The sequence below is a fragment of the Acyrthosiphon pisum genome, chromosome A1 (genome assembly GCF_005508785.2).
Source record: "Acyrthosiphon pisum isolate AL4f chromosome A1, pea_aphid_22Mar2018_4r6ur, whole genome shotgun sequence".
Taxonomy (NCBI): Eukaryota; Metazoa; Arthropoda; class Insecta; order Hemiptera; family Aphididae; genus Acyrthosiphon; species Acyrthosiphon pisum.
The window spans coordinates 132,351,436-132,376,280 of NC_042494.1; the positions used below are offsets into that span (position 1 = coordinate 132,351,436).

At 31.9% G+C, this 24,845-nt stretch overlaps 1 protein-coding gene across 3 annotated transcripts in view; it reads right to left on the minus strand.

Moving 5' to 3' along the window:
* Window positions 1-3,985: 3,985 nt before the first annotated feature.
* The window catches only part of LOC100167116, a 35,031-nt gene continuing 14,171 nt past the window's right edge, over window positions 3,986-24,845 (minus strand). For 2 of the 3 annotated variants that reach the window (XM_029488351.1, XM_029488350.1), the window contains exons 2-3: window positions 12,041-12,296; window positions 3,986-7,094 (exon numbers count right to left, since the gene is read on the minus strand). In XM_029488351.1, the coding sequence (XP_029344211.1) occupies window positions 6,444-7,094; window positions 12,041-12,295 (906 nt within the window). In that variant the 5' untranslated portion in view covers window position 12,296 and the 3' untranslated portion in view covers window positions 3,986-6,443. Of the gene's footprint in view, window positions 7,095-12,040; window positions 13,560-24,845 lie in introns of those variants that run through there. The other variant, XM_029488349.1, reaches the window with a different exon arrangement.

Sequence of the window (24,845 nt, forward strand, 5' to 3'; positions counted from 1 at the left end):
ACGGTGGACGACGAAGAAAAATAATAATTATATTGTGTACAAGACGTGTACGACATCATTATTTTTAAGACTTATTTATAGTGAAAGCTATTTTAAAAATTATATAGGTAGGTATAAAATGTAAAAATATTTTAAAAGTATCGCAATAACAGTAAATGGCACGAAGAATTATCAGAAATATCCTATTCGTGAATGGAAAAAATAATTGTAATAATTAATAATCTTTTGTGCGTGTAAAAAATGATAATTTTGAATATTTTTAACGTGCCTACGTATAAAATTTGAGTTTTCATTTAATAAATATAGATAGGTACTAGTGCCTAGTTTTATATATTTTAAATTAAGATTGAGATCACGTAATCAATTATTGTATCGTTTAAAGTATGATTTTAAAATTAATTATAAAATATAAAATAGTAGGTAGGTGCATTATTATAGATTCTGAGCGGAGGGTTAATTTAATGGATTTAAAATGACGATGTTTGTTTTTCTTTTGGGTTTTTGTGTCTGAAAATATGCTCCGATATTCAACTTGCAGGTAGGTAGGCAGTAAATTGGATCTTCAACTGGTATACTCTAAGGGGCAAAAGGAAAAAAAAAAGCTTGTAAATGTAATGCAAAACTCCTCATAAGTTTCCTTTTACCGGAATTCAAAGAAAAAAGTTTCGTAAAGCCACATTCATTTTTTATGAGCGTTTGAAATTCAAATTTTAATGCCATTAAGAAAGGTATAATAACGATTTATCCTCAAACTAGTTTTGTTGTTTTGTTAATATTCAAAAGTTATTATTCGTAGAAACTTGAAATATTTAATATTCCTTTTATTACTTAAATTATCTTTTTCTATACAATACTGACTAGTAATGGCTTCTAATAAATATAAATTATAAATATACACCAATATTTAAACTTAAACATATTAAAATATAATATTTATCCAGTTTGATGCACAGAGCGTCGGACCATGCACCCTCATTTTTCCTGGAATTTTAAATATACTTATAGGTACCATATTATTAATGACTTGAGCATTTTCCCCTTTAATAATACATTTATTTAACTTCTGATTTTTTAAGTATAGCTAAAGACCATATTTTCAAATTCATATTATTTTTTTTACCACTTAAAAATTGTCTGATGATGTTACAAACTTTCATTTTTTAAATAAAAACACCCAGTTTTGACTGCAAATTATTAGGCGTGTGATTTTCTTGAAAATGTTAATGTATTTAAATCAAAATTCTAATAAGTAGTTTCTGAGTTATTTTAATATTTATACTAAGTATAATTATTATCCTTAAAAATGATTTTTAACAAATATAAACTATATGTAGGTAATATTAAATGTAGTATTCATTATACTAAGATTCATTTTACAAATTATTTATACTGATGAATGTATAATAATTACTAACGTTTTCAATCATCTAAGCCTCCATATCTACTTAACCCATTACCATAGACATAATATCCTTAGTACACGAAGTTATATAACTCAAAAATTACTCGTTCAAATTTTAATTGGTTTCTATTTGAAAAACAGAAGTTCGCATTGTCACAGGATCATCCTTGAGTGGTAGAAAAAATGTCAAGTATTCAAAAATATGTTTTTCAAGTGTACGTTTGTGGTATATAAAAATTCGAAAAATCAGAATTTAAATATATGTATATTGTATAATTTAAGCATAAGCATAAAGGATGAGCATGTTTAAAATACGAATGTCCCTAAAAGTCTCTAGCTAATCATGACTACGGTATTAATAATTGAAAAAATAAATGACCAATAGTAGTTTAATTAAAAAATTAATTATCAAATACGTTTGGCAATAGAGGCTGCACACTCTGCTCAGAATAATTTGTCGTATGCGACGATCATAATTGTATTGTACAACTCAACACATTCATTATTCATTACAGTGACCTACTCGGTGACAAAGCACCCCTAGGGACACTCGAAATCTTCACCCTTTTTTTTTTACTATTATTTAGATAATTTTACACAAGAAATATTTGTGGAAAGTGATTTACAAACATAATTGCTTATTCCTACAATTATTCTAGTTTGAAATAAATAAGATTATGGGTAACTTATTAAACCATAAATTATATAACTTCATACCTAATACAATTTGTTTATAATTTATGTCCAATGTTGTCTTGTAATTATTGTGGATAATGGTTGTCAGATTACCTACCTATATGTAGTTGACAATATTATGTCCAATCGTATCACTTCCAAATAGGGAGTAACGCGTTATTAGTATTGACTAATTACCTAAACTCTTGTTATAATAACTCGTAAATTATAATCATTGGTAATCTGACAACTACTTATTTGTCTCAATTGAAATTCCATTACAAATATGTCTACCTACACTCTGGCAAAGACATATTATGCATTTAATTTCACACGACGTATAAACTGTAATTGATTAAATAGGTAGGTGCCTATATTATATAATGCTTTACCTATATAATTCCAATGTTAATTAATATAACATTGAAGTCTTATATTTTATATTTCGTTTTAATGATAATTATTTAGGTAAAGAAATGGTTTAAATAATCAGTCTAACTTGATCTCAAGCGGATTGAAGGCAGTTATTTTTCCCGGTGGGTTATCATTACAGAAGATAGCCTGAAACGCTTAGGGAGTGTCTCCTGAATCCTAATTTTCTGAAAATTCTCAGTGATATCCTACCTAATTGCATTGCGAGAAAACCGTAGCATTTTAAATATCATGCCGACATAGTATTGTAATAAAATAACACTGATTATATTATGCTATTAGTAATAATTATTACTAATTACCTAAACTGTTATGCTATAATAACTCATAAATTATTATCATCGGCAATCGTTCACCGACAACTTAGTACTATAATTTGATTCAATTGAAATCCCATTATAAGGCACGCTAAATTCTGATAAAGAAATATGCATTTGATTGTACAATAATATGTATTATTTAGAAATGTTTTTTTTTTTTAATCAGTCTCATTTAAACGGATTTAATGAAGCTATTTGTCCCAGTGGGTTATTATAACTCATTATACCTACGTCTGAAACGCTGTCAGAAAGCGTCTCATGTATCCTAATTTTCTGAAGATTCGCAGAAGGTAGCATCCTACTTAATTGCGTTGTGAGCAAACATAACTTTATCTCTGTGCACACTAATTGGACGCCAGACATTATTAAGGGACATCGGGCAAAACGCTAAAGCTCAGCAAAATTCAAGTAAAAAATGTTTTCCCACTTTGACCACTGACTTATCATGCATTTTCAAAGTCATAATATAACACATTGATTATACCTTATATTTTCATTATTTACAATGCAACTTTTTGAACACATTGTGGGTAATTAAGTAGGTACCTATTGCATATTAATTATTGCACATTACTTGATTTCATCAATTGAAATAACAACAGTAGGTATGAATTTTGCATAATAATAATAATAATAACATAAAATTCGGATATTTGAAGTTTTTTATTTTCATTTTCAATAATATTGTTAACGAAATAGATTTATCATAATGGTATAAATTTTAAATGGTATATTTTTTATGGAATAGTTAAAAAAAACATTTTTATTGCATTTTCATTTTAATTTTTAAAAATCTTTTGTCCAATATATTAATGTAGTCATACGTTTACAAGCAGAAACGATTTTTGTATAAATCAGAGTTCCAACTTCAAATGTGTATTTTTTGTTATTTAATTTTGAATCTTTACAAATACTTGTAGTTGTACGTGGTACCTAATTGATAATATATTATGTAGGTACTTATATTCTATGAATATATTTTTTGTATTACATTCTTTCCGTTAATATTTAAATAATATTTTACAATGGTTATTCGTCGTTATTTGTTATGAAAAAAAACTCATAGGGACTGAATACTTTTGTCTCTTGACTCTTAGACATTCACTTCACTGTTAAAAATAAAGTCCTTATTAATAATAAATAATAAACATAAGAATCAGCTTATATATATTTTTTACTATATTTAGCTTCATATTTAGTTAATAGATGACTTATTCATATCAATACATATTGATTAAAAGCTTAAGTTATTATTGTACTTGATTATAACATAGTTTGTCAAACTTCATTAAAATGCAAATTTTGAACGCCATAGTAAATAAATACAAATTATTATCTTAAATTAGAAACATATAGGTATTCATTTGAATAAGTACTCGAACGTTACAAATAATCATTATCTTTGGTTCATGTGTACAAAAGAAAGTTATGTTTTACATTAATAGGTAACCAAAAATAGAGCTCAAGTATCACACTGATTAAAGCATTAAGTATAATGTAATAATGTATACAAATATATAGTTTTTAGTATTTTTTAAGTATAAATATAAAATAATTTCTTGAACATTATAAGCATAATCTTTGCAATAATAATGGTATGTACGAATATTATTGTTTTGAATAGGTAATAGAAAGATTGCACCTACATTGGACGGCTTTATATATAGTTACACAGGTATGTTTAGAGTATACATAATTATATTAACATAGTTACTTATAATATTATTAAGAATTAAAAAACAATGATTTTGGCTCGAACAAGAATAAGCTTATATACCTTACAATTATTGGACATTTGAATAATATTAATACCATTGAGTTATATTGTAACCACAATTGTTAAAACTTAATAATACCTATAATTATTTGGGTTCAATAGTTTATATAAATACAAAAGTTCATAAATATTATAAGATTTCATAATAAAATATTTTGTGAACACAATATAACGTGCTTAAATGTGTACGCAAACAATTAAACGCGACGAAATCAAACAAACATAATATATAACGCAATTATAGTAATATACTCATATATTATATCATTATATATATTCGTATAAATTATTTTAAAATATCGTTGTACACTTAATCGTTGAAAACGAAGTACTTACAATATTATTTATTTCATTGTACATATACAATAGTATATTATGTATAATTCTATAAGTAATAGTAATAATTATATAAATGACAATCGTGTACGATTTCAACGATTTTAACAATAATAGTGGACATAATAAAACAACAAAAATTATAATACTTATAATAATAAAATCACCCCAAATGCGACACACTGTAGTCGGGGGCGGTAGCGCGTTAGGAACTCCGAATCATCCAAAGCCGATAATATTATATATATTTTTTATTATGAAGAACCGTTTTAAAACGTAAAGTCCAACGTTTCTAAACGGATCGACCGTTATTGTCATCAAAAAAAGTAAATGAATCTTCATCGAAATAAAAAAAAACCGTTTGAACCAATTAGGGAAAAAATCATATTAAAAAATTACAACCAATCTGGTTCAATTAATTTTAAAGGAAAATTATTGTTGTACCTAATTTAAAATGTACAGTGAAAACTTCCCTAAAGGATATCTCTATAAACAACGGTCATTTCCAAATAGTGGACATTTTTTTGGGAGCAAACTACAAACATTCTACAAACTGAACCCTTTGAATATCGGACACCTCCGAACAGTGGACACAATTCTATATTATTAGTTATTTATAAACTATAATAATTATTACGAAATGTGAAATATTATTTAGGTTATATAACGCATATCATTTTCAAAATAGTTTTTATGTATGACCATTTCCCTAGCGCAATAAGATATCGTCCACTGATTGTTCGAAATATTATAATTTTTCTACTCGCGTGTTCAAATACAACAAAGGTAATTTTGCGTAATCTTTTATTTTTCGATTAAAAAAAGCTGTACCTATTTAATATTTATATTTAATTGGTCCAAACGATTCCTGTTCGGATTTTACAAAGTAGGTAATTATAACAATAATCACAATACAATTATTTATATAGTTTGGTCGACGACGATGGTTTTTAATATTAGAATACTATACCAAAACGAGTATGATAATAATTAGGATTTAGGCTGGGATTTTGATGCAATGTCATTTTTTTCTGATATTTTAAAATATAGCTTCATAAGTGGAAACTGTGTTTAGGTGTTACTGATTAGTGATTAGGTAACTAAATCAAGTTAACTTAATATTATCTATACATTATACTATTTTGTATACTAAAAAAAAACATCATTGTGCAACACGTTTCTATTTTAAATGGTAAGAAATAAACTTTTGAATGCATTTTATAGTGCATGTCTTAAAGGCGTTTTTGCATTTTTCTGTTGGATATTTTTTAGCGATTCATAATCTCGTGGGGCATTAAAACCTCAGCCCTAATGATAATAAATGTAATGTTTTCCAGCGGGACGATACGATTCGTTTAGTGGTTTCAAGTGTGTCACGTCGCGTCACGCGAGGAGTATGTACGGTGGCCACTCAAAGTCACTCATCGTCGCGGGCCGTCGCCGCAGACTTCCGGGCTGGCCGCAGTCTGTCCAGGAGGCCTGAGACGGCCGGCCACCTTGGTCACCCGTACGTGGGGTCGACGGTGAGCGACATGCGCTGGCCGCGGTCCACCCAGTTCTTCAGCCGGCCACGGAGCTCTTCCAAAGACTTGGACTTGGCCTTGTTGATGCGCTTGTACTTGACGTCTTTCGGCTTGGTCACCGACCGGTGGTTGCTCATCACCCGATTGTACGTGGTCGCGGTCTCGTTCTCTGCACCCCGGCCGTCCGTCTCCCGTCCGTCTTCCGCCGGAAGACGGCCATCCGCCGAGCCGTCCGACGCCGAAGCCACCGACGCCCGTCGCCGGTCCGTCCGCGCATGCGGTGGCCGTTCGGACGCGTCCTCTTGGCTGTTGCCCGACTCGTCCTCCTCCATGATCACGGCACTGTCGCTGTCGTCCACGTTGCCGTCGTCGGACGTTGGACCTCCGCCTCCGTCTCCGCCGCCTCCACAGCATCCAGACACCGGCGCGGTCACGCCGAAGTCGGCGAGCCTGGAATGCAGGCACCTGATGGCGTGCTGTTGTCGCTCGATGACCGCCTCGCGCTGGTCAAGCAGCTCGCCGATGGTCCGCTGCTTGCGGCTCAGCCGAGACTCGAACAGTAGCAGGTCCGACGTCAACGACTCCAGCCGAGAACCGTACTCCGAACTCATCTGCGCCAGCCGTTCTTCCTGCGAACAACAACGGAAGAATTTAATTTCGAGAAAAAAATTGTATTTATTTGATAAACTAATCAATTCCTTGAAGAACGCTTTTCTGTTGCGAACGAGGAATTTAACGACCTAACCTTTTGGGTGTGTTATTTCAGAAAAATAGTCAATTTATAAACGTTTTATAAGTGAAATGGGTTACGTGTATTTTATATCATACATATACAACGATTTAAGTGTACCTACCCATGACAATGATGGTCAAAACGAATCCCACATGATCTTTAATTTTTTTCAATACTTGTAATATTATAACCAAAAATTATACTTTTAACGATTAAATAGTGCAAGTAAAAAATCAGCCACACCTCTCCCCCATTACAAAATATTTTGACCGTCACTGAATATCTTAAATTATTATAGACTTGCTAGAAATAATATACCTATCTTTAGAATCGCCAAAAAGTCATCCCGATCTCATATCATAATGTTTTTTTTTTTTAATATTACACGAGTATAATATGACTATACAAGTTAAATTCAAACAAATTCAAACCTACTATGAACAATATTTTAATATTATATGCACAACATTTATAATTTTCCTGATTAATTTCTGGGAACTTGAACACGTGTGTGTGTGTTTACCTTAAAAAAAAAAAAGTTCCATTAATCCGTGCCAAATCGAAGTTATATAGTAATGTGGATTTTAGAAGGCTCTAATGAAATAATGCGTTAAACGATTTACCGGTCTCGCGGCGTCGTACCGTGATAGTTAAACACATACGAGTGAAAAGTAAATACCAAATATTATTATAAATTGAGTTTCAGCCATTAAAACCATGTCATAATTATTGTATACACGTGTAATGTGTTTTAACGTACATATTATATGGGTGTAGTATTATTATATCAATCATCAGCGAAACTTCTCTCTGAACACATATTATTAGCTTTACGACCACGTACCTACCTATATCGAATTATTATTATAAGTCTTCGATTGCGACGAAATAATCACTATTTTCCTATACGAAACCCGTAACGTTTGGTATTTATCAATCGTAATAATAATAATACCTATATCATACCGCCGCGGCTGTTACGTGACCCGTTCAAGAAGGTTGTTTAGGTGCAGCATCAAGGAAATCGTTATCATTACGCGGTTTGTATATTTTATTTGTGTAAGAATACCGTTTGTCGTTTTAAGAGAATCTTCTTTTTATTCTATAATATTATTATGTTGGTGTTGTACGCTTCTGACTCGTCCGCTCGTTATATAAGAACATAGTATTATTATTTCGCAAAAAAAAAAAAAAAAGAACGGTAATAATAATAAATAATACCTTATTGTTTAAAACATGTTAGAAAACAGGAAACCCACGGACGCATTTTAAAAGTAAATCAAGTCGATTTGTGATATATCCAAGTTAGGTAATGCGCGTAATAAACAGGATTATAAACGACCGCATAAGGTACTCGGATGAAATGGAAAAAAAAATTAAATTAACGAGATAAGAGAAAACCAATGTGTAAGTCGTCACCGGCAAATTATGATAGATCGAGGTAGAGGGGAAAAAATAATCGAAGAAAACGCCATAAATTGAAATAACATATTATTACGAAAAAAGGAAATGCAACGCACAGACGTAGATACCAGTGATGCAGACGGATCGACACGATAATTAGTACCATTATTATTATTACTAACAACAACAACTAAAGATTTCCCGTTATTTCCCTCAGCAAGATTTTTTTTTCTACATCGACCCGGAAAAGCGCGGGGTAACGAATCCGAATTACGTTTCGAACAGAGTTTATTTTTTTGTTGTTTTCTTCTTCGTTTTCTTTTGTTCATCAGTAGGTGTGTGCGTGTTTTTAACGGGACATCGTCGTTGGCCACCGTTTTGGTCCGCATAATACTTGGTGTTTACGACCTACACTTACTACTTAGGTACATATTATATTATATGTGTATAGTTTTAGAATACAAAATAGTAATTCGAGTTTGACGGATTCGTATATTATAAAAAACGCGAGCGGCGAGTAATTATGGCTAAAAATAATAATATAATAAATAATGATAATAATATAATATGCATTAAGTGTATAAGACCGTTGCATGTTAAACTGTTAAACGATTTTGTAATTTTTCTATTACAAATTGTGCAGTGTAGGAGTTATTTTTTCTTACTAAATCTGAGATAATACTCATCATTACAACTAGTTGTAATACCGACGATAATAACGAATATTTTCAACGCTGTGCGGCTATTATAGTAATATAATTATAGCCATACAATATTAAACGATTAATTAAAAATAACAAATAAACAACTTGGATTAAAACCATGTTTTTATCGAGCACGAGAGCATTAATAAAAATAATAACTGCAGCTGCAATTAAACCGCATTCGTTGCGGAACTGCAATAATATTATGCTAATCAATCGCTATAGTAACAACTACATAGATTATCAATCAATAATATTAATATTATTACTGCCTTTATAAGTGGTATAATATAATAATAATACCAGAGTATCGGTACACGGCGGCGCTTATCCTCATATTCATATTATTATAATAGACGCCTACGATTTTCGCGACGACCTCGGGAGTGGGCACGATTTTTACACGACTTGAGAGTTGTTGGTATAATAATAATAATAATAATAATGTGGCGCCCGCCTTGAACTTGTCGCGGCGGAGGTTAAACGCTCGCGCCCGGTGCGGCGATGGCGCATTTCACTCGACGGACCGCTGCACAGTGGTCCGTAAAGTGATTGCTACGACTGCGGTGTGCGCCAAAACAGAAAAAAAAATTGCTAACATTTCCAGTCTTAAATAAACATGACATTGTGTTCGATATAATAATATCGTTGGTAATATGGAATAGGGTCGTGGAGAAACTCCGGAGTTACAGCGATGAATATTGCGATTGCAGGTCGAACGTCACGGTGGCGGTTAGATTGTATTAAAATATTTGTTTTTATTTTGATTGAATAATTAATATTTGATCCGAATCTAAATTATAACTTCCGACTATCGCGTGCGTTGTAAATAATTGTAATAATAATATTACAACAATGCGCTGTTTATAATTATATTAAATCAAATTATTGCAGTGACGGGAAATCAAAGAATAATACTCAATAACTTCACAATGGCAAAACAATGATAATTATTGTTCTGATATTTATTTGGAAATGAACCAAAAATTGGACCGTCTGGCACGAATTTGCATGAAAGTATGTTACAATCAAAATTCAGACTGAGAATGACTAAAGCAGTTGATAAACACCGATATATAAGTGAAACTAAGCTCAGCGTAGATAGTGGGAAAGAAGAGGAAGAATGCTTAAATAACAAAGAACTTATCGACTGTATATTATAAATTATAATGTAAGATTGTAGTTTCCGATAAAAAAAATGTATATTTGAGATCCATATTATTATAATTTTATACTAAAGTTAAAAAAATATATATAAGTAAGAGTAATAATTAATAATTTTTAATGTAATTAAATATAATAATTAACAGTGCATATTTATGCCATATTATGTATAATATATATTACATAATACTAATTATTATTATAAATACGAGTACTTATAATAACCTATAATAATACTATAATAGGAACATTACTAGTTATTTTTGTTGGAAATAAAATATAAATTAAAAATCGGTCTTCTAATAATCGATTTTTCATATCAAAGTGTTTCAAAGAGCCTAAAATGGGGTATCTTATCTTTTTGGAATAAGCCTATTTCTATTATTGATACAAAAATCCCGATTGGCTAATTTGCACAAAAACTAAACTTCAAAACGATGACCTATCTACGGGGGCTATGGCGTATTGTACATCATTATAAAAACATAACTGTCCCCCGAAAAAATATTATAATATTATTATTATCACTTTCAGCAAGTCAATCGGGTAAAATATTTTTACTGATATATTGATGACGTGTTGCCGCGATTATACTTTAGAGACCACTGTGCAGTGGTGGCGGTGTATATTGTGCGCGGGAGACCTGAGCATTTTTATCCGGTGACTGTTATTATAATAATATTATGTACACGGTCGACCTTATACACAAAACGCCGCGAGATATTATGTCAAACGGGAAATCAACTCGCCAAGTAAAAAACGATAATAATTTCTAATGTCCATACCGCGTGTTTTCGATCCGCCGTCCGAGTTGCACACACCACCTCACAACTATAGTGACTGTGCAGGTGTCATAAAGTCGAGCACAGCTGATGACGTTTCGTTTTACAATCGAAAGTGTTGGTCTGCACACAATGTCAAGGGTGGAGTCACGGTGACAAAAAGCTCAAATCGCCCCCGTGAGATAAAATATCAATGGTTATAATATTTCAAGTTTAACCGCACCGCAGCTGCATCGATTTTATTAGCGGAGAATGAATGAGCTATATATAATACTATTTAATAATTGCAGAGCTACCTATCAGATTTTACTATTTTTTCAAAAGATTTACTATTTTTGATTTCCAGATTTATCCGTTTATCGTCGCAGCGATATTATTATACCTATATATACGTTATTCGACCGGTCACGAGACACGTAACAATTAATGCGTGCCTCGACCAGTTTTTTGGGTATTTGTATAATAATGTGTACACAAATATACACAAAACGAGCGTTAGGTATTGAAATATTACGTGTTGTGTCAAATTTCTATGGTGTTGTTGGAAACAACAATAATATGTAATCTCTCATATGTAAAAACCTAATCGATAAACCCGCTGGTGGATATCGAATACCGTCTACGTCGGGACAAAAAAAAGCGTAAACGTGAATCCGAAATATTATAATATATTAATATAGCGGTGTACTTCCACTATATCTAAGAGACAAGTATCTTCAACAGATCTTTCCGATAAAATATCGTGTGTGTCAGATTATCATGATATGATATTACGATAAAATCCGTACCTGCATTTTGGCTTTTTTCCGCCACAACAGCGTCTGGTGCGTCTGGAACCGGCACCTGTCTCTCAGCTGTTTTATCACGGCCCGAGCTTGTTCGATGGTCAGCACGTCTTCTTCGTCGTGAACGTCATTACATTTTCCTTCTTCTCGCTGCTGCTTCTCCTGCTGCTGCTGCTGCTCCCGCCGCCACCGCCGCGGAGACCCGTCGTCCGGGACCGCGGGCTGTGGACATTCGTCCAGTACCTCTGCGGCGCCCATTCTGGAACGAAACCACGAAAAAATGATAAGACACAAACGTTTTAAGACCTGTGCGGTCGATCGCGCGCACATAATAATAATTATAGCAATTGCAGTATAGTTGTTGTGGCGATATTCTAAACGGCTGTTCGAGCATAAGACGACCGCCGCCGCGCCGTGCGCATGCCGTCATCGCATACGACATACTCGGCTACAGGGTAATGGTATTATTGTAATAGTCTATACATATTATTATTATTATTATTATTATCACCAAATCGCGTTTATGCGGACGACTCGGTAACAGCCGACAACACTCGCTAATCGATAAGCCGCAATGCAGTGTCGTACGACCTACGACCACGTCTAGTCGAATTAGCGGGCGCGCGCGCGCGCGCTCTCAGACAAACCTCTTTTTACGGTTTTCTCGTATGCGTAAGTGACGTAACGCGGTTAAACGCGTGCTCGCGTATCGTGATTACACTACGATGTTATTACTTATTATAGGCACAGCTCAGAAGTATATCGTAATAATATTATACGTCTTTATCGGGGCATGTTGCACGGCTCCGCGAATCGTCACGCTCAAATTCCAAGTCTATATTGAGAATTTTTTTTTTCTTGGAGTTATTCCTGTCCGTAGTTCGCACCACTGAGAATAGCTGATATAATTTTACTACGCATAACTTATTTTTTCAACGTGTTGTGATCGCTCATATTATTCTACTTTTATAGTTTTCAAGATATTCCATGGCGGTAATGTCGATTTAATTTTCTGAACGATCGTTATAGTCCTATAACGAGATTAACCTCTGATTTTACGTGACCCTTTATACATTTACTACGATACAGTGGGTAATGCAAAAAACATAAGGGAAACTGTGGCAATAACCCGTTAAGATACCTTCTATAGCTTAGGATTTGTAGCCACAAACATAATATGTGTAATCTATCACGTATAGCCACAAGAATAATAGTTATGTGCTTATCGATTTTAAAATAACGGACCATGTTAAAATTACATTTGAATAATTTTTGTTTCGTGCGGTTGTTAGCAAAATAATATGTTGAAAACTTCTGAATTTCATTATGAACTTGGCGAGGAAATTTATTTTAGGTGCGTTATTATTATTACTAGGAATTTCTACATCACATATTCACGTGGCCCATTTGCTTTAGAACTCAGACCTTTAAAATATATCAAACACTATATAGTACTCCAGTGCTATAATATAGTGCCATATAAAATATAAACCTAAGTAATAATGATCATAAAAAAATAAATTTTCCAATAGAATAAAACGTTATGGAAACAAATTTAAAAAAAAAATGGTTTTTTTCTTAATCCTTGTATTTTTTTTGTCATAAAACCAAACAAATCGATGGATAATATTATACAATAAGCAGTACCTAACCATAAACACTTTTATAAATAAGAAATTGTGAAATTTGAATTATACACTGACACTTAATCTGTGGTTGTGACTTGTGGTGTGTACCTTATATGAGAACAACAGCTACGATATTATTAAATACTTATACTACAGTCACGCGTTCCCTGAAACTTGACTTATATATTATAGTGGCTATATATAGTTATATATACTGCAGTAGTTCGACGTATGCATGCCCTATATCTTATCGAATAAATTATCGGTCGTTCCAGTGTTTTGAATTGGATTTCTTGACTATAGCTTTACAAAACGTCCTCCGGACGGTAAAATTTGGTTTTCGTGCATTTCATGTTTTCCAAGCGAGACCGCAATATTATTTTTATGGTACATTTTTTTTTTTTTGTTCGCTTTCGACGTTTCTCCAGTAATGTTTTTTTCCACGTCGGTTTTTGGATCTAAATAAAACGCCGACGATTATTATAATCGAATTCCATCGGTGGCGCGGCAATTCGTCGTAATAGTGCATTGCGCTTATTATTATTCTTTTTTTTTCCACGGCATTGGAACTAACCGAAACAATCTACACTAATGGTGCGCACAAAACGAAAAGAAAAAACCATCCCGCCTTCATGGTATAATGTGTACAAAACAGGAATTCTTTTTCGACCGTCCAAATTACTGGGACTATTTTTTATATACACACACACACACACACACACACACACTCATAGGTACATAGTATTAATAGTATTATTTTTCGTATTGGACGAACGATCGTCTATATATTATAATGTTATATCGTAGAGAGAATTTTTCATTGTCGTCATCTCAAGGTCACGGTGGACGGCACACATATTATATTATATTATTTTATAATAATATCACTATACATAATAGTACAACACACCACTTTCAAAGCCGCACTCGTCGCACTCATTATATAACCCCGCGATATTGGCTTTGGGAGTCTGATGGAAATCGACGTGTCACGTCCACCACGCTGTAAGAAAACGCACACTCGTCTGTTGAACTGAGCAACCACGTAATACTATATTATTCTATAGCCATATAGAACAGGAAAATCGATATCGACTCACACGATATAGTATTATAATATGTATTATAGATATTATTAGGGTTTGTATTTGAAGGCGATACATAAGTAACAAACAAAGCACTTCAAATGTGAAAAAAAAATGTCATATTATATTATACAGGGTGATTCGCACAAAATTGAAAATATGCTCACCCACGTATTTCCATTTAATAATGAATAGATTCAAATTCTAATATTTGCAATTTTCAAATATATTTTAAGACTAGTTACCTATAATATTTTCAAATTCTTGAAATTTCTTGGAACACTTAAAGAGTGTCCTGTGGCAATACAAACTTCTGTTTTTGAAATAACTTTTACTTTTATTGTAAATTATTTAGTTATTTGTTTTTAAAAAAAAATGTTTATATACCCAATTAAAAATTTGATCGAGTTGTTTTTAGATATTAAAATGTTAATATTAACAATTATGTAATTCTTAAAAATAGTTTTACAAAAATATAAAATAGATACAATATTGGGTCTAGTATTTATTATACTCAGACTATCTTCACCATAATCATGGACCTGTTATCCTTGGTATACAAAGTTAAATGACTCAAAAACTACTTGTACGAATTTTAATTTTGGTACATCAACGTTTTCAGAAAAATTATCCACTAAATAATTTATAGTATAAAAGGAGGGGAGGAGGTTGTCATTTGAAAATAACAGAAGTTGATATCTACACAGTACACTCCTTAAGTAGTGCAAAAAAATAATTATAATATTTATGACTTGGGAATTTGGCACGTGAACGTATGCTGTCATATTATTGGGTCACACATTAAATGACAGTTCGATGGTCCAATATTAAAAGGTCCTAAATATTTTTATTAAATTTTTCACAAAATATGCATACGTCTATCATAAAATAATCGTTAAATATAAATAATAGGTTGTTACTCGTACGCATACCTATTGTACCTAACCAATTGTAATTGTTATAAAACATTTTATTTTCCAAAAATCGAAAAAACGATCGTATGAAACTGATATAAGTTATTATTTAGTTGAAAATAATACACTTTGTAAAATAATATAACAAAATACAAACACAAAAATAATAAATTATTTTTGAGGAAAAACATATCGGACTGGGAAAGAGATTGTGTGCTAGGCCCTCGAGTGATATCGAATCGAGTAGTATACGAATATTATAATTTATTTAATACTATCTATAACGTACCTGCAGTGTTCTACTATTTTGATTTTTGCATTTAAAACGAACCACGGTCGTGGATCACGAATATTCAGTCTTTCGAACACGTCGGCCCTCTGCAGAGTGCGTATAATAATAATATTATATCGTCGTGTAGGCACACCGCGGCAACAAACGGATCGGAATATAATATATGCAATTTTCACATATATACCTACACTGCAAATGAGTATAGAATATATTATATTTAGGTCAAGACGGACACGCCAGGCCGGACATTAACGACTTGACATTTAAATCGATGCGACCATCAAGACGTTAAGAGTGTCTAAATACATATATAATATGTACGTTTATCTATGATATGTATAACGCAGGTATTATATATTATTATTGTAGGATATTATACACTTACGCGTAAACAAATATAGCGGTGCTTAAAACATAAATGCGTCAATATGATTTACGATTTGACAATCGTGCCTGCGAGAAGAAGTAAAACGAAGATACCTACAGCAGAATAATACGCGAACTCGGTCGTAGTAAGTACCTATAAATATTAATAATATTTTATTATTTTCGTGTGCATTTGCCTTCCGGCCGGTAAAGGTACACGACTTTTCGTCTTCCGATATAAAACACGTAGGTAGGACCAGACGTACCTGTTGTACTATATATAAAAATCTTTTTTTATGTCCCAATGTCTCGTATAACATTATATTATTATTATGGTGTAATGCAGGCAGCAGTTGTAAGTGAGTTGTTGTATAGTAACAATCGGCAAATTAATGATTATTCGACCAGAAAACCCATTCGATTAATAATAATAATATGATTCCGTGTATTATATCGATTTAATGTCGCGTATTATATTATTGTATTAGGTAACACTATAGCTGGTCCATATGCCTACACGCGTGCGCCGACGCCACCACATAATAATATTATTATGTCCGATTGCCGGATTGCATAAAACGCGAAATACGCTGCGTGTTCGCAATATTCGAAAAAAAAAAAATACATTTGTATTATGTTTTACACACATTGTATTGCGTAATATTCGATTTGGCGCCACGATAAGATTTTACCATTGTGGATGTATAACTTACTTGTGAGTTGTATTAATATGTTTTAACATTTAACGAATTAAATGTACAATAATATTAATAATCATTATTACTTGCGGTTTCGCCACAGTTTATTGTAATAGCGTTTACCATTAGCGTTACAAAATATTTTAGAGATTTTGATTTGATATTTTGCTATTTATGCGGTACCTACTTGTTTTATTAGTGTTTGAAAAAAAAAAATGAAATAATTGTTTTTATTCATAAAAAAGGAATTTTAACTATATAAAAACAATGTGGTGCCAAAAAAAAAAAATGTGGGAAAATATGTCATTTAAATAAACAATCGAACATCAAATTATGCGAACTCTTTTCCTCTAAAATATAATGCTCACTCAAACACGGCTATAATTAATAATAATGTGGTTCAATACTCAAAATATTGCAAATAAGTATTTAAAAATAACAAACTTCATGACACTTTGCGTTAAACTGTAGGTATTTTGGAAATATAGCAAACGGGAAAACAGTAAATTATACGAAGAGTTTAACTCTTAAAGTCTTAACCTAAAAGACAATTGCCATCAATAATTATTCTCTGTCTACATTACAAAATATTATGTCGTATTTGGATAATATAAAGTAATATTTACTATATTTAATATATACCTACTATCTACATTTATATTGTAATCATCATAATATTATATAAACTATAAAGCTTTAAAATCGTATTATATACGTCCTATTATAATAAAAACATTTTTAAAACTAAAATATTAACATCCAGATTGCATCTTATATAATATGTGTATACAAATATAGAGCATATTCAAGTGAAAAGCTATCATAGTTCAAATTAAGGACTTGAGAATAGAGGAATATCACTTGGTATACCTATCAACCTATATTTTATTATACGATGTAAAATTATTTTTATTTATTTTTACCATTTATGCCTTTTAAACTTATCGAGTAAGTAGTAAGTAATAATTAGATATAATATATTATGACGTGTTATGCGAATTGTAAATGTAAGTACATAACATTGCTCCATAAAAAATGCATTTTTTTGTGTTATAAATTATAATAAATAACGTTGTGGGTAATGATATGTAAAATAATTAAAACTAAAACTAGGTATATTATATTCTTGTGATATTTTATTTGTATTATATTTTATTTATATATCATTCATTAAAACAATGTGTATTCATTATTTATGATTATGTCACAATAATAGGGATACTTATATTTTGGACACAATATTCGGGCTACAATTGGGCTTCTCTGGTTTTCTCTTACTATTTATGCCTGATTAATAATTGTTTTATTATTACATCAAATAATGACATATAAATGATTTTCACTGAACATTTGGCCTCAATGGTCTTAGATGTTTGAGTTTTTTTGTTGTATGTTGAATGATAATTTCATTTATTATTATCAAACGTGAGAAACTATACGACAAATGACAAAGACCTTATCAGTAGGTAATGTAAGAGTACAACGAGAAAACTTTTTACGAGAACTGTGCAAAACAAAAAAAAAAAGTTTCATAATGAGGTCTGAAAAGAAATTTTCATGTAAATACATGAAAAAAAAAGTTCTAAATGATTAGTTGAAACAAATATAAAATGATGACAAAATTATACGTCCCACGAATAATACAATTAAAATTACATTTTTCGTATTTAAGGTTTTTTTCGCTAAATTGAAGTAGGTATTCATGCAAAAAAAAAAATGTTGAATTATAAAAGGATTTGGTTTTCGTAAATAATCTGACTATTAGTTGTGCTTGCAATATAACACTAAGCGAATTTGAACTGGAATCATATTTACGTGTCTGCCATTCAAAATGCGAAAAATCAATGGCGGAAAATTAATGATAAATTTATAGTAAAAATATATTAAAATATGTTAATACAATTTCGAAAAATGTTTTGGCCTGGATTTCGGTTGAGCGTGAGAAATCGGCAAATCAAATAATATAGGTAGGTATGATGAGAAATCGAGGATGATAGATGATCGTGTCCGATCGGTGTTAACACTCGAGTAAATCGTATAATAATATTATAATAATAGGTGTTGTACGACAATTGAAAAATTGAAAATAAAATAAAGTTATCGATATCGACGAAGGAAACAAGTAGGAATTTTTCTATTATTTACGTGAATACCTACACATTATACATTATAATTTATATTTTCCTGTCATGCGGATCGTGCATGAAAATATTTCAAGTGGGTGTTATTAGTTAAGAAAATATTAGTTGAAGACAGTAGTTATACTTAAAACCGAACATTTGTTATAAAAATTGTAAGTAAGATAACATTATATTTTAAACAAAAATTTTGAGACCAAGCGATACATAACTACCCCCCTGCCCCCTCCCCCTTAAAGAGGTTGAATAATAGTTTAATTTCTGCGATAACTTTAAACAACGCACGTCATGCAATTTTCCCCTCGTGTTGTTATTATTAGTATTATTATTATTTAAGTTCTCCGAGAATCGATCAAACTATATAATAAATGTTATTTATACCATATGATTATATTATATACTCGCATATATCCACATTTAATATTTGTGCAGAGGGTGGAAAGGTAAGGAGAAAAAATAATATTTTTGACGCGAAAGACACAAAATATTATGTGTGTGGCGGCGGAGGTGGTTTTCCGCAGGGAAGTCAGTGCTTTTTTTTATTTAATTTATATTTGGACCTCGCGAAAGACTCGTCGTACACCGTTTATAGGCCGTTGTTTTCCAAGGTCCGTATCAGAAACATTGGCTGGAAATCGTGAACCGTTACACACTCACACACACACACACACACACACACACACAAGCACGCACACAGAGCCAGCGAGTTCCCCTTCACTCGTAAATTATTATTTACCGATTTCGTGTAACGAAGTTACGAATGTAGGTCGGCCCGAACAAAGAAGAAAATACTATAATGATATTTAAACTAAATATTTATACACATATATATTATATATATGTATATATAATATACACGCGAAACTTTGGTCTCGTCCGTATGTATTAGAGGTCTGTATTAGGCGTGCGTGCTCTCTGCAGCAGCCACGTGAGTGATTTATATATTATTTGGAGGGAAATTCGTGAAAACAATCGCAACAGTGGCGTGTGTATATCATTATGATAATATAATATTGTAATTTAAACATTGTTTTCTTTTTTTCTTTTATACAAGTAAGCAGCAGTAAGCACCATGTGGAGTAAAGTACCGGAAAGTCAAACGGATTTAGACGAAATTCGTGTACCTAATGTCCTAATTTATTTAAGAAATATACATAACCGTGTAGGTCCTTATATCGTATAAGCGTATACCACAATATATAAAACGGAAGTATGTATTGCTATAGAGAAAACAAAGCGCAGGTCAACTAACCAACAGCCTAATAATATATATTCTGTTTTTTTTTTTTTTAGTGTACAGTGATAGAAAACAAATGAAAATCAGTACCAGCCGATATGAACGAGTCGAGATAAATTTTCAGTGCAGTCGTGCAAATATATGTCAACAGTGTACTTGATCTTATCCTTGTAATGGTAGTCGTCAGGCACTTATATACCGTATAGTATTCAATTTTAAATATTTTTATGAAACGCATACTAATATTAACATTATTATTATTGACTGATACAGTTAATAATATGATTTGTAGAAATTTGACCCACGAATATTGTTGTAAATTTATTATAATATATTCAAATATTCAGTATAGTTTTACCGCAAATTCTAATTAGTTATTAATTAATATAAGCAAGTTAAATGAATATTTATTGAATTTAAAACTTTAAAAAGTACTTTATTCCTAAAAAAAAACATAAATTCCACTATGTTGTATATAATATTATTAACATTATTGAAACGATAAAATTAATAATTATATTATGTAAGACTCGTATGAAAACTTTTTTCTTTCCATTTTATAGTAATTAAGGTTTTGTGACTGTCAGTTAAAAATCAATGAAATAAAATATTTGAATATTGATTTATCTAAAAGTGCATTCTAATTTGGCAAAAAAAAACGCATAAAATACCGTTCGTCGTTTTATTATTGTGTTGTATTGTTTTAATATTTCTGTCTTAAAACGCGCTCTTCGCATACCTATTAATATATTCGTTTTGTTGAACGTTTAATAATATCATGGTAAATGTGACTTATGTACCTATATCTACATTGTAGTGGCGTGCCGGCTGTAATGTCAGTGATGGCGGGAGAAGTGGAGAAGTTTATCGTTGCGTTCACGCGATAGCATTCGTCTGCAAACGTATTTATGTAAGAAAGCTGCTGTCGTGTCGAACGATTTTTTTTTTCATCCATTATTACGAATGGCATTGAAAGTGGTCGACTTATCTGATCGTGCTTGCACGATAACCGACATTTCGTTGTACCTTCCTATATTGAATTATATTATTAAGTACACGTTGTTATGTGCAGTACATATTATGTTGTACACTGATTTCTGTAGAACGACCACAAATATTTCTGTCCTGCCAACCGTTTGGTCATCCAAAACGATGTCATCTCGCTATCGATATCACTATTTAAACAATTTGGCATAATGTAGGTGGGTGTATGGTGAATAATACTATGACCTGTAACTACTAACTACGTACCACCTACTCCTTTATTACCATAGGAAGTTAATAATTATTAATTATTATATTATGACGATGCCATCTACCGACGTTTGGGTTCTTTCTCCCACGTGTCCTGCACACGATAATATTATATTCAACCACTTCGGACATCGAGTCTATCTATACATTATATTATATTATATTATATACCTACAATGGTATCCAACATTTTTTAGATAGGGTTAGAGATGTAAGAGGAAAAAGTGGTTAAAGAAATTGAAGATATTATATAAGAATTATTTCTAGTACCTAATTAATAAATTAAAACAATAAAAACTAATATATTTTCAAAAAATCAATTAGCTTGGCTGGCCGGAAGCTTGGAGACATCTGCTTTATACAATCGGATACGCTGTCATGAATTCATTTCGACCAATCATTGTACAACGTTACATCGGTTGCTTATCGGACATAGGAAAAAAAACATTGGTATTGGGTCTGCTCCATAAGGTATATTGCGATCACTCATCAATGACGAGGTCGGAAACCCCACTTTCGCCCCCCTTTAAATTTGATATATTGAAATATCTACAGATAATGATATAGGTATAGGTAGTGATGAGCGTGAATATAGTTTTGGAAATTTCCAAGACAGGAAGTTGCATATATTATAATATACATATTGTTCATATGTTTTAATATTTAATTTAAATTATGCGCAAATATATTTAAGGTTGGTGATTCCAAAAATATATTACATACAACTATTGATTATAAATAATACTGTTTATAATCAATGATACAACATACATAATATTATTATACAATTTAAATTCCAGTTATACACTTTAATGACAGTCGTCAGTGCCCAGTGGAAAGATAAGATTTTAAGATTAAAGTGAAATAAAATACAGTTGCCCTCGGGTGCATAGCCAGGATTTTTTCTAGGGGGGGGGGGGGTAGAATTAATTTTATATTTAATTATTTTGAACATGTGGGAGGCTTTATACACTTATCTTTGTAGGCATCAGTCTTCATATTAATAATATCAATTATGAAATAGAACCACATACAATACATATTTTGTAGAAATCTTAATCATACGCTACATATACACGGCCGATTGGGAAGTGCTTAAACACCCGAAGCACTAGGGGGCCCTGGTTACGCCACTGCTATTATATTATGATACTGTCATATGTTCAGTGGCGTCTTTGGGAGAGGGTGGTTAGGGGTTATATGCTCCCGTTGTCCCGTAAATCCCCTTATTTGTGTCTATACGGTACCGCACCACCTCAATTAATTTAAATATGTAAAATCATTATTTATTAATTTATAACATCTCTCCATTGAAAATTCCCGGGCACGTCATTGGTCTTTTGAATTAATAATTATAGGAATATTCTCGGTTTATAGTTCCGGAATATTCCTTCTTCCTTATTTGGAATATTCTTAGTGTGGAACATCACAAATAGGTAGGTACCTATTACCTATATTATATTATCATTATAATATTATGGTGGCCGTCGTTTTTGCCTCGAATCGAACGATTTTCAGCTCCGCCGGCTGCACCGCTCGGACGGCTTTCTATAATATACCTATGTTTAATATTACGTTGGACTCAAAACTCCGGCGGAACTCGATGTTTGAATAATAATTACGATCGGCCGGGTCTATCGTCTACCGGAATCGCGTCGTCGATTACATTATTATAATATGTGATACTGTTCCGGAGGTGGTGGTTGCAATCGCCGAGGTTTTCACCACGTTTGGACTGCGGACATAATAATATTAATATCATAGTAATATTATTACTATAGCTCACGAGTGGTCTCGGTACACGCGCGCGCGACCGTTTATAATAAGTTATTATTAATAACAAATAAAATATGATAAATATGGGTACTTAATATGCACGCGTATATAGTATATAATAATCCACGTGCATATGTTATTACGGGCATATAAACCTATGGTAAAAAAAAAAAAAAAGAAAAAACCGCGATTGATAATCGTTGCAATTTCACCGTACGATAATAATATTGTTATTATGTGCACTAACGCGTTTTAATTAAAACCGTTTACGAGTGAGACCGGTCGACTGTAATTATTATTACGCTGCAGTACACAGTAATAATATAATACACGCAAGTACCGTATATTATCATAGTAGAAACGTTTCTTTCGTTTTTCTCATTTCCGTAATCTTTTGTAAACACCGGTGCCTATTATAATATTATAATATCGTAACACATGAATACGCGGGTTTCCGATGTCACCGAAGAGATCATCGCGGAAAAACTGATAATCACGACAACTATCTTGGACTCGGGACACCACGATAAGAATTGTATTTTTCCCGATTTTATTTCCGAGCGCAAGATTGACCGTTACAGTCGATGGCAATATATTATTATGATTTGTGACGCACAAACCTGTATTTCAGAACCAGTAGTCAGACGTGTTCTGTCACGATTATAAAAAACTTTATAATAATAAATAATACTTAATAATATCAGTTTTTTTTTATAATCACGGTTCGGTCGATTAATCTCTTGATACCAATTATTAGAATGACATGTATTATATATATATATACATATACACGTTTTGTATACGGTTACTGGACTATAATATAGACTATCTACAGATTATTATGTATTTTAATTACAAGTGTTAAGCTGGTGACATTTTCACTCGTTCGACACTCGTTGACGGATATTGTTATGGACGGGACAGACTTAACCGTAATGGTACAAATGTAAATTAGATTTAAGTACCCAGTGGTGGATTAATTAGGAGGGCACGGATCCTGGACTCCCCCACCCAGATACCGATACGTAATATATTAAAAAAAAATAAAAATACAGTCAATATAGTTGTTTTTGACGAAAATACTGCAAATAATATCTTTGAAATACATATTATTTTACAGGACCCGTCCCCCCACCCCCAGAAGAATGTTGATAATTCGTCACTGTAAGTACCTATACCGTATGTATTTACTTATAATTTGTATATGTTATTCTCGTACCGTACAGCGAAAAGCTAGTATTAGAAAATCAAAATCCTCTCGTTTGAAAAACCCTCGAAAACCATGATCGTGATGATTCGCTAATCGACCTGCAATGCACCAAGTATTGAGCCATCAGTTTTGATTTTCATGGGGTTAGCACCAACTTTTTTATGCTCGCTATAACTGAGTAATGAATCATGGCGAACGCGCACATAATAA